We start from the raw sequence: 17,012 nt of genomic DNA on the forward strand, positions 1-17,012 counted from the left end.
TAAGCATTTGCCTACATTGCCTTAAACTTCATGCAAATACATATCATGCAGTCAGTGTGAATATCTGACATGAGACACTCAAGCATCAAAGTTGCATACCAGTGGCCCAGATATCAAACATCTTCAGACTAGAGTATTTCTATAGACTTTACAAGTTAAGTGTTTCAATATTTAGCAGCATATGGTCCAGCATTTTAGATTAAGCATGACAGGGGAGATTTAGAACACAACAGTAACTAAAATTTATTTTACATTAAAAAGGTAATACATAATCACTATAAAAACAATTACACTAGTTCTGTAAAAACAAAAGAATGCTACCTATATTACAAGTCTTTCTATAGTCCAATATTTTTAGACAATGACGATCCAAGTCACAATACAAGTCCAGACTTCAGCACCCTGTGTTCCTCTTCTGTGGCAGAAGAAACACCAATACAAGGTAAAATAAAAACAAAGGGCCCTGGAAGGGCAGGCTGGTAGTACTGACTGTGCAAATAAGTTTGGTCCCGCAAGGGTGAGGTAGTTCTCTTATCAAGTTACACGAGAGGATAGCTAGCAGCTGTTGCTATTCCACAGTGATTCTTCTTGTCCTTTGCCATTAGCACATATCCTTCTTTGCCCCACTTCTCACCCCAACTTGAGAAAAAGAAAAGAAAAAAAAAGAGTTAGTTTGCATCATGCATAGTGACCAGACCAGGCCCCACTTTCATTCAACTACTCAGATACACATTAGTACTAAAGATAAGTAGGGAAAGCTGGTTGTAACAAGAACAGAAGCTTGGTGTCAACAGGCCAGTAAACTGGAATGCCAACAGATTTGGGAGTAATGTCCAAACTTAAGTCAGTATGCCTTGCAACTCTTAACCAGCAGAAGGTAGAACTAAGGAGCTCCATAGGTACCTGCTATCAAGTGGGAAGAAAATCTGGATCACATCAGCCCAAGATCTGAAGAAAAAGCCAGTGCATACCTGTTCTTGACAATCCAATATTTCTTTCCATCCACATCTGATCCCTGAAATCCATATCCCACCACTAGGACACCATGGTCTAGATCTTCACTGCTGCAATCCGGTTCATAATAGACACCTAAAATGAAAGATGAGGCTAAACTAAGTATACCCAACAGAATGTAATCTGAACATACATGTTTACAGCCACAAAAGATACATACCAGACTGATAGAACTGGAATGATGAATGGCCTGCATCAATAGCTACAGATACTGGCCCCACAGATGCTACTGCTTTCATAAGAGCCCTTTCATTACCAGCTGGGATGTCCATAAAGCCTGTGTCGTTTGCAGAGTTGTACTGAGGATCATAGTGGCAGTCCACATCATCCTTAAAAAGGGAAAATAAAGTTTACCTCATGTTTAAGTAGGACAGAAATACATAAAGATCTGATCACAAGTACTGCTAGCATTCCTGCACAGCATCCCACCCTGGTAATGTATTGATGTCATCAGGCCTAGGCCATGAAAGCTTGTAAACCTAGAGGGCATCCCTATCAGTTTACAGTACAGAGCACTTCTCTCAGCTTTATGATGCATTTGCTTTCCTGTTAGGCAAGAAAGGAATTTCCAGAATGTTTTAAAATGTTAGAGCATGAGATTAGATGCTGTTTCAGGGCCTGAAATGCATCTCTTCCAGATGCTCTGAGCTGGAATGAAGTCTCAGCTCTAGGTAACATACTGTTTTACCCAATTCCACCACCTATATGAAAAACAGACTTTAAAACCAAATGCCTATAGCTTTAAAGCAAAAAAGTAAAGCAGCTTCATTTGTAATGTAACGGTCCCTGTAATAAGTGCACATTCCCATTCACTGCTGGAAGACTGATCTACTTCTAACCTTAGATCTTAAATAAATACTACCAGCCCTTATGAAGATCTTTAATATGTAAAGATATGTGCAAGGATGAAATATCAAGTGTGGCCAGAACATCTGCCATGCCTGGGGCAGTGGCTACAAAGGAAAAAATGAGCAAGTATTTAAGTCAACAGCAAGAGATAGAATTGGGCAGAAAAACTTTGAGAGGACCCCCTCTTAGTCCAGTGTGTGCCACCTGCTTCTCTTCACTATTACTAAGTACCCAAGCAGTACAAACAACTGAATAACCAAGAACTTATCCTCCAACCCCACAACAAGCAGAGGCTGGAGGGACAAACTAATTGAATTTGGCAGCTAAGACTGCACTCCTGCGATCAGGCAAGCAAGAGAAAATATTAAAGTGGACTCTTAGTTACACCCAAACCCAGTAACTCAATCTCTATAGTGGGTGGGTGTCTGGACTGATCTGTGGCACTACAGAATTAGCGGGTAAGAACCAATTTTCCTTTCCTGTATGTACCCAGATCAGTCCAGACACCTGGGATGTACCATAGCTTCCCTAGACAGGGTGGGACTACAAGAGTCCTGCTCAGAGAACCCAACTGCCAAAAAGACAGGCTTTGGGATCTTTAACATCTAGGTAGTAATGCCTGGCAAAGGTGTGTAGAGATTACCACGTAGCTGCCCTGACTTTCTGCCCAGGACGTTGCTTGTGAATGTGTGGAATGGGCCTTTAAACCCTCAGGGACTTCTGCCCCTTGTTAGTGATGTGCCACAAAACAAAAAGGTGATATGACAGTCTGAAATTGTTGGTAACCTCCAAACAGTGCAATAAACCACCTCATGTCCAGGTTCTTTAAATACCTGGCATATGGAGAATTGGACTCCATGTCAGAAAAGGCTGGATGCTCCACCAACTGAGATGAAAAGATGACACTACCTTTGGAAGAAAGCACGGGACTATGTAGGGAGATTCAAGGTAGAGATTCTCAAAAACTGTTCTAAGGACAGAGCCTGTAGTTTCAAGATCCTCCTGGTGGAACAGATGGCCATCAAAAATACTGCTTTCAGTGTCAGATCCTTCAGGGTGGCTCTTAAGTGGCTCAAATGACACTGCACACAAGCCCCTAAGGACCAGATTCAAACTCCATGAAGGTCACACCCAATGGACTGGAGGACAAGTGCTTCACCCCCCGAAGAAAAAACATTACATCTGGATGAGCTGTCATGCAAGGTTCATGGATCTTCCCTGTCAGGCATCCCAGGACCACCACCTGAACCCTCAAAGAGCTGAATGATAGACCCTTTGCAAGGCCAGCCTGCAAGAAAATCTGTCAGAGGCTCAACAAGGGTCCACACTGTCTTGCACAAAGACTCCACACCCAAATATATGCCATGGAGGGCTTCTGAGCTCTTAACAGTAGTAATGACATCCTCCTCTCAAAAGCCAGACTGCAAGACAAAAGTGATCTGCTTGATCCAAAAATGTCAGGCCTTGATGCAGGAGATTTGGGAGATGATTGAAATGCAGGGATCTGTCCAATGCCAGATTGATCAGGCCCACAAACCACAGGCAATGTGGCCACTTGAGCCACCAGATCACCTGTCCCTGGTGAAGCTCTATTCTCTTGAGGACCTTGCTGATCAAGGGCCAAGGAAGAAACATGTAAAGGAGGACCTCCTGAGGCCAAGGGATGACTAGCGCATCAACTCCCTCCATGGCTGTAGAACAGTTCTGCCTTTGCATTGCTGTAGGTTGCAATGAGAGACATGCAGCTGGCCCCACTTGTGGGATATTAAGTCCATGGCACTCTAATTCCCATTCTCTGGGGTCCAGTTGACGGCTGAGAAAATCTTCCTGAATGGTGGAGGTTTCTGCTAAATGGGAGGCTGCCAGCATTGTCAAATGATGTTTGGCCCAGGACATCAACACCTCTGCCTCTAGAGCTCTTGGTTCCCCCCCTTGATAGTTGATATAAGCCACCATGGTCGCAGTGTCCAACAGGACCCAGACTGCCTTGCCCAGAAGGGGAAGGAAGCGCTCCAAAGCTAGTCTCACTGTCCTCGTCTCTAGACAGTTGATTGACCAGTTTGCTTCCTTCCAGGGACCATTAACCCTGTGCTGCTTGAGACTGGCATACAGTTCCCCAGCAGGAGAGACTGGCATCGGTGGTCACAACCATCCACTAAGAACTTCAAGGTCCACACCACACTCCAAGTGACTTTGCGACTTCAGGGAGAGGGAACTGTAGATGAAATTGTTCTGACAACGGATTCCAACAGGACAGCAACTCTTGCTGCAGAGGTCTCATGCAAGCAAAGGCCCAAGCGATGAGCTCAGAGGTTGATACCATGGAACCAAGACCCTGTAAATAGCTCCAGATCCTGGGCATTTGCAGCCGCATCATGTTCTGGACTTGAGCTCGCAACTTGATCATCCTCTTCCGAGAGAAAAACCTTTCCCATGTCTGTATCTAATCGAGCCACTAGGAACTCCTCAATCTGGGAAGGAATAAGATGACTCTTGGATAGGTTGAACACCCAGCCCGAAGAGTACAACTGGAGCAGTACTGTGTTGACCTGTAAGCACAACTCTTGCAACTTTGCTCTAATCAGCCAATTGTCCAGATAGGGATGGACTAGAATCCTCTCTGCACAAGGCCACCGCAACTACAACCATGACCTTTGTAAAGGTCCAGGGAGCTGTGGCCAGGCCAAATGGCATGATGCAAAACTGGAAATGCTGGCTGAGGATCATAAATCAGATATCTGATGATCCCTGAGGATCCAGATGTGCAAGTAGACTTCAGTCAGATCCAGGGAGGCCAAGAACTCCCCATGGCACACTGCTACAATCAAACTGAGAGTCGCCATCCGAAAGTGGGGCACCTTGAGGGCGACATTGACCTTCAAATGTAGGATGGGGTGAAAGGATCCCTCCTTCTTTGGAACCACAAAGTAGATAATCTCCCCTGGCCTTGTTCTTGGTGAGGTACTGGAACGATGGCCATTAGGTCCCTCAGAGGAGAGTGTCGAACTACCTGCTTCTTTTCTGGGGAGCTGCAGGAAGACATGAAAGTCAAGCTGTGCAGCGGGCAAGCAAACACGTAACAGTGTTCTACCATGCTTAAAACCCACCAGTCCGACGTGAATTTGACCCAGTCCTGGTAAAAGTCAGCCGACCCCCCCAATGTGGGGGTCAGCTGATGTGCTCCCGGAAGTCCCCTCCCCACCGGAGATGCATTGAGGGCAGGGATCGGGGACTTGCGGCTTGGGAGCCGCAAGCCGCTCAGAGCGCAATGGCTTGAATATGGCATGGTGCCTGCGGTGGAAAACCTGAGGAGAGAAATGGCAAGTCGCCACGGAGAACCCCCACAGCACACATGAACCTTAGTGCCGACGGGCATCCTCTCCCCCGCTAGCCATCCTCAAGTTTGTTTTTTTTTTTTTTACACAAAACTAAGAAAAAAATGGATATTTTCCTGAAACCCTGGCGTCTACAGAGGAGGGGGATGGTCCCACCAGGACCTAAAACCCCCTGGGAGGCTGGACCCAGTCTTTGTTTTGGTTTTTTTTTTTTTTTAAAGCTGATACAAAATGCAGGTTTGCACCACCTTCATCTGACTGAAGACAAATACTGAAGAGAAGCAGGTGCACACCAGACTAAGAGGGGGCCCTCTAAGTTTTGTCTCCATCTGCTGGAAGGGAGGCAAAACCCAGGTGTCTGGAATGATCTGGGTACATACAAGGAATGCTACCAGGATAAAAAAAAAGTTACTTTTTCTTGGATATACCTGTAAATAAGACCCTGGAAGCCCCTTGTGCTTAACTATTTCCAGGCCCCAGTACCATCATTGTAGAACTGCACAGCCAGTTTTAGAGAACAGTGTTAAAATATTTTCTAAACTTGGGAGCCAGCACAAAATTCTTGCACTTATGGTCTACTGCATCAAAAGGATACAATAGCACAAAGTAGGACTAACCTGATTTACTTCCTTCCTGAGTAGCAGCACCCAATCTGTTTCCTGGAGTGCAGCCTGCTCACCCCCCCCCCCCCCCTTGTGGAATCCCTCAGGGCTCTAAATTGTCACCCATCCTATTCAATGTCCGTATGCCCCCCCCCCCCCCCCCCCCCCCCCCCTCACAAGAATCCAGGACTAACAAATCACACTGCTAGCAACATCAACTATTAATCTCATTCAGTTGCTAACCCCACTCAAACCAAGATGGCTGCACCAAAAACAGACTAAGACCTAAGGTACCAAGAGACAAATGCTCTGGATTTGTAAGAACCCAGCCACTCAAATCACACTCATGAGCAACCTTGGGTAATATTTAAACTGTTCCCTGGACTGATCCTGGTACATACAGGGAACTCCGTTCCCCAAGACCACAGCCAATTCAAAGACCAGCTCCAAGTAGTGACCAAAACAGCTTTTATGTTAACCCCTCCAACTCCTGGAAAACACTGCCTTTGAAATAGTCACCTGGGCCTATGTAATCTTCTGCTCAGATTTCAACTCACTGTCAAGCTTCCAGCTCCTTAAGCCACCAGTTGCATGTCATACACAAGCCAATGCAGTATTGTACACCGAGCCTAGTGCACAGGTTAATGAGTGCTTGGACACTATTCTGGACATGCATTCATAACCCCCAATGCAATAATGGCATCAACACATCCAAAATGCATGTAGCTACTAGTGCTCACCACAAATTCCATGTAGATGAGGCTATTACCTGCAATGCAAAAAATCCCTGCGTGCCCAAGGTTGCACTAACCAGTCCAATTTTACCCTTGCCCAGAGCAGGCATAAATTCTTCCTGCTCATCAAGGGTTCAAATTAAAGAAATGATTGTGTTTTCTCCTTAGCATCACGATAATTAGGAAGAGACGCATAAAAAAGATTCAGGGTGCACCCTACACCTACAACATACACGCTCATGGCCATGTATATTATGCATGTGTATTTTGTGCCAGTAAGTTAGCTGCTGTGGGATAAGACAGATGCTCAATTTGAGTGTATTTTGGTAACCTGTACACAGAGCACTTATTCACTGTTTCACTTAATTCTGACTGTCCATTCATTGACACTTCAGTGAAAAGGACCAAGTGAGAAAAGCCCTGCTGGGTGGGGGGCAGTGGAGCGCGCTCTGACCTAGCTGTTGTGAACACAGCCACTTCTCCTGGGAGCCTGATGCAGAGCACTAGGGACACAAATTATCCATTGTGCATCCCTTTTAGCATGGCAGCTCATTTGATTATATCTAGTTCCCAGGAGAGGTGGACGTGCACACATTCAAAAAACATGCATCCATTTTGTTTGCCCATTTATGTGCATATTGCATCGGCCAGAATGGTGCAGCTTGCATAATAAGGAATGCAAACAAGTGATTGAAACCACTATTGAAACCTAACCAAAATCCTCAGGCTTGGCTCCATCATGTCAGATCTAACTTCTATATACCAGCCCATTCACTCAGGTTCATCCTCAAAAGCAATGGACCTCACTAGTACCAGAAAGACCTTTGCAGATCTGCCCCAACCTTGTGGAATACCCTACTGCTTTGCATCAGATATGTTCTAGGTTTATCCTTTAGAAATAAATGTTGCTGTTAAGCCTTAATTGTAACACTAACCAGCAATGTCAATCCTATTTAAAACATCCTTCTACATTTTTGCATATGTTGCTCTTGTTTTTGCATGCTTTATTTGAAACTTGTTGCATTTGTCATTTCAGCATACAATTTGCAAATATTTGCACCATTCTGTAATATGTTTTGATGTTTCCTGTTAGAAAAACATGCAATAAAAGACTTGAATTTTTACTTCCTTAATTGCTTCATGTTTTTCCAACCTTTTTCATTTCTCTTTTTTCTCCAGCCTCCCCCTCCTTATGGTAAGGAAGCCACACTAGACTGTCGTGACTTCCTAGATGGGTGCCTGGAATTTTCTACCCCATTAGTGCTAAACTGAGGACAAATACACCCAAAAATGTGATCTAGAATGAGACTCTGGGAGCAAGAGGACATAACAGTACTGCTTTCACAGTGCCCCCCCCTCCCCCCATTTACCTTAGCAGTATATGGATATGAGTCTTCTGAGTCAATTCCATTATTATCTTCCACATACTGGAAGGCCTGATCCATGAGCCCACCATTACAGCCCTGGTTTCCTTCAGGCCGTGAACACTCCACCAGGTTCTGCTCACTCAGCGAGACCAGCTTCCCAGTTTTTCGGAAATGCTGACCTTCCAGAGCCCCTGTTGAACTGAATGCCCAACATGAGCCACATGCACCCTGGGGAGGAAAAAATTCCAATCAGCTTGCCTTATATTAAATGAAAAAAAAAAACTACATCAGCAGCATCTAAACCAAGATGTGACTATAACTGGGTCAAACATTATCCACCACGTGTTCATCTTCAACAGGTAGATAACTGTACCACAATCACCACCCATTGTTTGTAGAGCAAAAGGCAAGGCTCGGCTCCTGAATACTATCCGGCAAACACTTTACTAGCAGGGAAGATGCAAAAAGCAGAGTATTAAAAAACTGTGCTAAATTCAGTTTTATCTTTTAGAACTCCTGATGCAGAAAGCTAGTAGTATGCTAATGCATCAGGAGTTAAAATGAGAAGACAGAAATGGGTGCAAAGAAAAAAGCTCAGTGCATAGCAAAGCATGATTTATGCAAACTCATTTTGTGCACAAACCCATGCTTTCTGTATAAAGTTTGATTTATGTGCACATAAAACAGGTACATGTGCTGAAACTCCAGCTTCTACCCAGAGACTAACATTAGCCCTGGAAATGTTACTCCACCTTAGACTAATGTTTCCCAGCACTAAGATACAAGGTAAGCCAATACACTTCTGCACTGGGGGTTAATAGTTTACAACTTCATTAACGGGGGGGGGAGGGGTTTCCATGCAAGGGCACTAACTATTGTATTCCCATTTTTTTGTACATAAAACTCCTTGCTGCATCAGCAGTAAAGTTTGTACACAAAATGTGCGTCAAACTATGTGCTGTGCCAAATGCACCTTACTGCTAAGTTAGAACTGGTCTAATATCCTTGGCATGAACACACTGCTTCAATACCTGATCTTTAACAGGAGTCACATATCCATGCTCACGCCAATCCACAGATTTTGGGGCTTCTAGGAAGTTGGGCTCAAGAAACAGGGATCCACGGAACTTCCTTTCCGACTTCTTATGTAGGAAGCCGTTCATTACTTGTCTGAACTCTTCAGAGGTCTGGAAGATAAGCACATTTTGTATTCCTTCATTCAGATCACTAGAGATGTAAGTCTTGGCTAACAATTTATGATAGTCAAAAACATGTGCATCACCCAGCAACAAGACCTGAAGTTAAGCCAGGCGGCATTCACCTCATGAAGTATAGTTTTAGCACTTGTGCCAGACTGCATGTTGATGTCTTAATTTGCCATAAATCTGCAGCAAAATGCCACAAAACTGGCTCCTAAGCCAAGGAACTGTGGCAAACCACCCTCCCCCTGTGTGCCAGCTTTTCTCCTGGGGCCCTTAGCTGCCACTACCAAGACATGGCACCAGGGGAAAGACACCAGAGGTGCAAGAAGAATGTGCACTGTATCATGAGGAGAAAGGGGAAAATAATGAGATTAGAAGAAGGTCAGAGGCTAGTGCAATTAGGGAGCAGGAAAGGGAGGAAAAGAGTGAAGACAGACAAGATGGGGTAGAATTGAGGAAAAAGGCATAAGGAATAAAAGCATATGGAAAAAAGCAGAACATTTAAAATCAGTAGTGTTGTGTTTAGTATTAAACATTTTTTGTTGAAACTGAACCCTCCAATCAGGTGTTTGTTGCAAAAGCTAGGCCTTATTCCACATCATGTAGCCAGCTGATTTGTGAAATTTGTTTAGAGAAAAATTCTACTTTATATTGATCAATAAACTCTGCACTTATCTGTTGTACTTTTCTGAATTAAAAAATTAAAGTTTCATCAGTAAGAAGTTAAATCTTTCATAAGGTGGCAAACTCCACTGTATATAAATACGACTTTAAAGAGTCCCAGACACAGACCCCCGTGTTTTGCCAAAAGGCTGCATCAGGAGGGACAACGAGTTTTAAACAATCTGTAAATAAATATAAAGGAACATATTACATAAAGATAAGACCAAATAGGGCAAGCCGATGTATAGCATATACAGTAACATACCAATGTTCATTAGTTGTGTAGATTCACAGGGAGCGCACTTGGAAAAGGGAACAGAGGGACTTTAAATGCTGTCAGAATGGTGCAAAAGAAGTCAGCCAATCAGCAGCGAGGGGAAGGTTAGCCAATGATCAAGCCAGCCATCAAGCATCGGAGCGGATGAGAGGGAGAGACTGCAGCAAATGCTAGGTCGGTCACAAGAAACAAATACATCGGTGGGTTTTCTTTTTTTCCCCCTTCGGGCACAGGTCTGCTGAGGGCGAGTAAGCTCCCCGGTATCACCCCCAGCCATGGGCAAATAGCAGGGTTTCCAACCCTCTGCTACCAGGGAGGATAGTACCACCAGGACCTAGCAACCCCCTGGAAGGCTGAAACAAAGCCTGCGCTTTGCCTTTTTTCAATAAACTAATTCTGCTTTCTTAGCCTCTTCTACTTTTTTTTTTAAACACCTAACACTCAACCCAGACTAAAGGTTTTGCACCTCCATCATCTGCTGGAGACAAATACTGAAACTCTAGGTGGCACCTCAGGGGTATAGGATGGAGTCCATTAGAACTTCTGTCTCCATCTGCTGGGGGGAGGGGGGAACCCAGGAGTCTGGACTGATCCAGGTATGTACAGGGAAAGTCAGGATTACTTATGTCTGTCTAATTCCAATCAATTTCAGACAGCAACTAATGAGAGCCTTGACTTTTACAGTCTGGGAAACCAATGTGCAGAATTAGGGGAAAACCACAGGACTGCTTCAGTCCATAAGCAAAGCACATGAAATTGCATTGTCAGTTTTCAGGAATGCTCATCACCCAAGAAAAGTTGCTACCATTAAATTTATGGGTTATAAGGCTTGGGGATAATCGCACATAGCAGCAGTTGCTACACTTACAAGACACATGGGGTAACATGCACTGTGCAGCAGATACTATCATGGGAGGCTTGCTGGGCAGACTGGATAAACCATTTTGGGTCTTTTCAATCATCATTTCTACGTTTATTTTAATTATAATGGAAGACTGGCAGTCAAATTTTAAGTTTGGACCATCCAGCCAGAGTGTCCACCCTAGTTATAAATCACACCCACACACTGACCAGCAAGAACACCCTGAGAATATATTCCTGTCTTGGGCCCTGGAGGTCTATCCCCTTTGGTGAATTTACATCCTCTGTTTGAAGAAAGACTGTGCAGATATCTAGCCCCAGGTCTGAATGTGACCCATGCACTTCTTAGCACTACTCTAGAAGAGCTACATAATTTTTTTGTTTTGAGAAAGGAAAATACATCACAACAGCAATGGACAATCAATTCAACCTATTTTACCACTCCCCATAAAAGATTTTTAAGCAATGTGGATTTATACCATTTTACATTCACACTATTATGCGCAAGTTTTGTTCATATTTTGTTATGAAAACACTTCTACCCTACCTGTATTGAATAGATTTTTCTAAAACTTGTCAGCCTATTTCTACTCAGTACTGAAGGATGCTGCAACCAATGTCAACATCATACTAGGGAGGTAAAGGACAACTTGAAGCTTTTATTGTAAAATACCCTGAAGCATTTGCTAAAGAGAAACTCGCCAGCAAGACTAGAAGGAAGACTAGAGACAATATTGGTTTAGTTTTTGCAATTGCTTCTTTGCTTGCCAGCACTCACCATATCCCCGAAGCGGTTCATGGCCAGGCTGTAGGTGTGCTTCCCCAGGGTATAATCCAGATTATGCAGTTCGATCATCTTCAGGTTCTTCTCCCAGATCTGTCTCCTCCAGCCTTCCTCCGTCTGTAGAGAGAGGGAAGGCCAGGGTGAGTTACGCACTAGCCGCATGGCGCCCACCCCTCCCCTGGGATCCCTCAGGGGAGCAGGACACTCACCGGACCATAACTTTTGGTGTGCCAGGTCTTCCACAGATGCCAGTGGGTGTCCAGGTCCGGATCCAGCCGCGGGGCCGCCAAGGTCGCCCCCATCAGGCAGAAGAGCAGCAGGGAACAGCACCATGCAGCCATAGCTATAACCCAACAGGAAACCTAGGGAGAAGAGCAGAGTCAGCCCGGGCACAAGGTACCTAAGGGCGGAATGGCGGGTGGAGATTTACCACCACCCTGACGATGCAACCAGTCCGCTTTGAAACGCCTGTAAAAGCGGAACGTAAATAAAATGAAAAACCGGGCAGGGGAGTTAAAGCCCACGTAGCGCGATCTCGCGGTCTCACTGGCTCTGTTTTCCCCCATCCCATGATGAGGACGTCGCTCCTTCCAACCCCTCTCCGAACCGGCTCTCGCATCAGCCGCCGTCTCCTTCTCCGTCTCACCTTCCGAAACGGGCGACTCGCCACTCAGACTAATCGCCTGGAGCGGGAAGCCGGCAGCAGCCCTTCCCGTGCCTCTCCCAGGAAACCACACGGGGGTCCTCCGCCATACCTTTCCGCTTGCTCTGTATATTGTTTGGACAACGTTACACGTCTCACCCCTAATAAAGTTTTTTTTGAATGCTAAAAGCGGCCACGAGCCCCAATCCCCAGGGAGAGCACAGGGACGCTAGCAGCTCCCAAGCGCGCACCGCCCCAATCACAACCCTTCCGTCCGCCCTTCGGGAGAGAGCAAGGGGGCTCTAGCTCCCATTACCCAATAACAAACCGGATGGACGCAAGCCAGAGCAGCCCGCACCCACCTGCACCCCCTCCTACTGCAGCACACTACGGCCAGCACTAAGGCTCCAAGGCCGCCCGGCCACCGCTTCATAGGCATCCGCCGAGCCCCGCCCGGCAGTGACGCTGCGTCCTCTGATTAGTCGGAGCCGCCTCGAGGCGGGCGTGGCGAAGCGTTCTCGTGACTGCCGAGCGCGTGATGCTATTGTCCTCCGAAAAGTCCAACGGGGCTTCAACGTTAGGTGGAGGAGGTTTTGGAGAGGGAGAGGAGCCACTCCTGAGTGTATGCTGGGATGATGGGGGCGGGATGGGGGAAAATGTTACCCAGAGGCCCAGCTTTTTCTCTCCCCCCTATCCGTAAATATCGGTTATAGAAGAAACCACGGCGCTTATTCTTGCCATTTTAGAGATCCCCCTCCCATTCTTGACTTTGCTTACAAAACAACAAACTAAAAGCCCGCCATGCCGTTCGCGGGAGGTGGAGGTGCTCGGTATGCCCAGTGTATGTCTCAATGAACGGTGGCAAGGGCGCCGAGCGCAGCAAACCACACTTGCTACCTCGCAGGAGCCCGAATGGTGGCAGAGACCCTTGCTAGGAAAGCAGACTTTCATAAAAATACGGCTTTGTGTAACATCCCATTAGACCAGGGATGTCAATAAAGTCGGCCTGTTCCTGCACTGTCTTACTTTTTGGGGGGAAGGAAAGAGGAGAGACCGCCTCCACATGCCTGAGCTTTGTGCTCAGGGCTGGACTGAGCCTTGCGTCATTATTCAGTTTTAGCAGACCTGCAGGCATGCTGTGTTGGATCAAGCTAGGAGAGGTGGAGGCATGCTGAATCGGACCAAGCCTCTGGCAAGGCCAGCGTCCTTCCTTGAAAGTACGGGCAAGAATTAAGAGATGGAGGCACTACATTCTGTTTGGCTAATAACCTTTAATAGATCTGCCCTCCAGAAACTTGTCCACACCATTTTTAAACTCAGCTACTCTGCTAGCCATGGGCAACTTTCAAGCACTATGGGGAAGGTGTTGGAGTAAAACAAATCCACCAGTGGTGCACACTTCAAATTCTGAAACTGAGTCACTGGGCAGAGTAAAAAAGAAAATACAGACTAACAAATTAATGTAAAAGACAACAGGACAGAAGCAAAGGCATGCAGTTTATGTTGTTTACCTGTTGTCATTTCATGCTCAAATATATTTAAGAAGAAATAATCACATTGCTGTCTGCTTAATTCAGGCCTGATCCTTATTTCACACTTAAGGTCACTTTTAAGAACTATTACAACAATCAAATTGTTCTTATGGTCTTTAATTAGTACCAGATATCGTTCAGGCTCCTTCTGAATCTTTTTTCCATAATTCCTGGACCTTCTCATTTTTATGAAAATTTGGTAGGTACTGTTTTCCTCCTTATTGCTATCCCTTGGTTGTATACTGTTTCCGTCACACACCCGATACCAATTCATCAATGGTCATCAGTAGCTTCTGTAAATTGAGAATTACAAGAAACATTTCAAGTGTGCAATTTTTAAGAAGTTGGATAGAGTAGTGCGGTGGCTATCAGGAAATAAAGGTCAGTAAACAAGCGAGTGGTGCCACCTTTTCTTTGGACTAACATTACATGTCTGACTACCTTTTGCACATTACACTCCCTTCTTCAGGTAGTGTAAGACTGGGACAGCACAGCAGGCAGCTACAGCTGGGTAAACAATTGGAAAAATGATTCCTATCTGCCATCATCTTCATTGCCAGGATCTTCTCTTTCCCTGTGTCAAGCAGCAATATGCTCTCAGCGTTTTGGTACTCTAGCAGTAGTTCTCTGCTAGGCCTGATTGCCAGAGGTTAATCAGGAGCAAGGAAACAAAGAGCTGTTAACTAACTAGTCTTGTGTAACATGCTGGAGCAGGCCAGGGTTTTATTTTTGCTCCTTTCTAGTTATTCTAGGAATTTCTGCTGCTTTTGATTTAGGCCAAGCTGTGTGGCATGTGGAGAGGCATGGGCACGCCTTTTCCAGAGTTACCTTTGTTCCCAATGCCTCCCCAGAGGGGAGGGGAGGTTGGGAACTTCTGTCAGAATGTGAGGCAGGCATCGGAGCTCCTTGGAGATCGCAGAGGCTGCAGCACAGTTGATGGCTCCTCGGTTTCTGTGGGAACGGCAGCCATTTTAGCCTCCTTTGCATCCACAGGAAAGCAGTGAGAAGAAGGATCCCTTCCCCCTCCACTGTCCCCAGCCGACAGGAGATCCCGGAGGCCCAGGAACATCTGTCTGAGGAGGAGGAAGACCTCCTGGGTCAGGAATCTGAGGGTGCAGACAATTTTTCCTTTGAAAGTGTGCTCCTTCTCCATAAAGCATATTTCACCAGGAAGACCATAGGACACCGCCTTTCCTAATGGGGGGGGGGGGGTGCCACGCCACAGGATCCGTGTCCTATTAAGATCAAGGAGACACATGCGAGGGGGTCTACCAGGGTTCAGAGAATCCTAGGTCAGGCTTCCAGGTCTGTGGATTCAAACGAGCCCTTGGGAGACTCGGATGACGGAGAGCCTCTGGCAGAGGACCTTCCGTGGGTGCATTCTCACCCAGACCATTTGAATGAGGAGCAGGAACAAGCCCCCAGCTGTGGAAGGCGACGATCCCAAGGTGGTTCACCTTTTTCCACAGGGAAGAATTGTGGCCGCTGATTCCATTTGCCCTTAAAGAGCTAGGAAGCAAGGAACTGCAAACGAGTCTTATCAAGAAGAAGCGGACCCAATCATAGAGGACTTAAGAGGTCCAACGAAGGCCTTCCCATTTCATAAGTTGGTGAAGAAACTTGTGCTCCTGGAATGGGAGACTCTGGATACTGGTTTGAAGATTGGCAGGGCTCTGGACAAGCTGTATCTATTTATTTATTTGAAATTTTTATATACCGACATTAGTGACAAGAGATCATACCAGTTTACATTGTAACTGAAAGCTGGAAAAGTACAAAGAACAAAAAAAGGGGGGGGGGGGGAGTGGAGGAACAAGGAGATGCAGGAAGAAAGTAAGGAAGTGCAACAATTCAACAGAGGAAAAACTTTGTACATGAGAGTAACTTATATACAGAGGTCCCTGCCTTTTAGAGGGGGAATGAGGGGGTCGTAGCAAGGGGGGGACTTCTAGCCTGTGTTCGAGATGAAAGCAGGTGATTAATAAGGTGGGGGTGGGGGGGCTATCAGCACGGGTTATTCAGGGTAGGCTTGTTGGAAAAGCCAAGTCTTTAGTTTCTTCCTAAATTTGGAGTAGCATGGTTCTAGTCTGAGCAAGGTCGGAAGGGAGTTCCAATGTCTAGGGCCTACGATGGAGATTGCGCGGTCCCTGGTGGAAGAGAGGTGGGCTTTTTTAAGGGAGGGTATAGCGAGGGTTCCTTTGTTGATGGCCCTGGTAGGTCGGTCAGAATGAGTGATGCGAAAGGGTTCATCAAGCCAGCTAGAATTGTAGCAGAAAATGGATTTGTGAATTATGGATAGAGTTTTAAAGAGGATGCGGGAAGGGATGGGGAGCCAGTGAAGGTCTTTGAGTATGGGAGTGATGTGGTCAGATTTCCTTTTGTTTGTGATGACCCTAGCTATGGCATTCTGGAACATTTGTAAGGGTTTAATGGTGGAAGAGGGGAGACCGAGGAGGAGGGAGTTACAGTAGTCAAGCTTAGACAATAGTGTGGCCTAGATAACGGTCCGGAAATCATGATAGTGGAGCAGGGGTCTAAGTTTTTTTAGGACGTTGAGCTTGAAAAACCCCTCTTTAAGGATGGAGCAGATATGTTTTTTTAGGTTCAGTTGTTGATCTAGAAAGACTCCCAGGTCTCTTACACATGGTAGCGATGATATGGCACTGTTAACTGGGTCATTAGAGATCAGGGGTTTGGGGGGTTGGTGTTGGGATATAAGGAGCAGTTCTGTTTTCGATGTATTCAGGGCCAGGTGAGAGCTTGTGAGGAGGCTGTTTATAGAGGAGAGACACGTATTCCAGTGCGCCAGGGCATCAGACAGGGTTTTATCAAATCGGGATGATAATTTGAATATCGTCTGCCTAGAGATAGAATTTGAGGCCGAGATCTGTTAGTAGCTGGCAGAGGGGGGTGAGGTAAATGTTAAATAAAGTGGAGGAGAGGGAGGAACCTTGTGGAACGTCTTTGACAGGGTAGAGTGCAGATCCGGCATTTCCACTCTTGACAGCAAACCTTCTGTTGGAAAGGTAGGATTTAAACCATAGAAGGGCTAATCCTGTAATGCCTATATCTGACAGCTGGGTGAGGAGGTGATTGTGGTTGACGGTATCAAAAGCAGCTGAGATGTCGAGTAGAGCGAGAAGGTAGCA

General features: G+C 45.9%; 1 protein-coding gene across 2 annotated transcripts; it reads right to left on the reverse strand.

Moving 5' to 3' along the window:
* Window positions 1-218: 218 nt before the first annotated feature.
* On the reverse strand, window positions 219-12,832 carry CTSL (cathepsin L). 2 transcript variants are annotated; one of them, XM_029616942.1, is made up of 8 exons: window positions 12,694-12,832; window positions 11,898-12,050; window positions 11,683-11,805; window positions 8,933-9,088; window positions 7,905-8,129; window positions 1,175-1,343; window positions 972-1,089; window positions 219-639 (listed from the first exon to the last, which is right to left on the reverse strand). In XM_029616942.1, exons 2-8 carry the CDS (start codon window positions 12,027-12,029, stop codon window positions 540-542), a joined length of 1,023 nt encoding a protein of 340 aa, XP_029472802.1. In that variant the 5' UTR covers window positions 12,030-12,050; window positions 12,694-12,832; the 3' UTR covers window positions 219-539. The 2 variants fall into 2 exon arrangements, with proteins under 2 accessions (XP_029472802.1, XP_029472810.1); XM_029616950.1 differs by lacking the exon at window positions 12,694-12,832 and adding an exon at window positions 12,335-12,582.
* Between the last annotated feature and the right edge of the window lie 4,180 nt (window positions 12,833-17,012).

Source organism: Rhinatrema bivittatum, chromosome 1, assembly GCF_901001135.1.
Source record: "Rhinatrema bivittatum chromosome 1, aRhiBiv1.1, whole genome shotgun sequence".
Lineage (NCBI taxonomy): Eukaryota > Metazoa > Chordata > Amphibia > Gymnophiona > Rhinatrematidae > Rhinatrema > Rhinatrema bivittatum.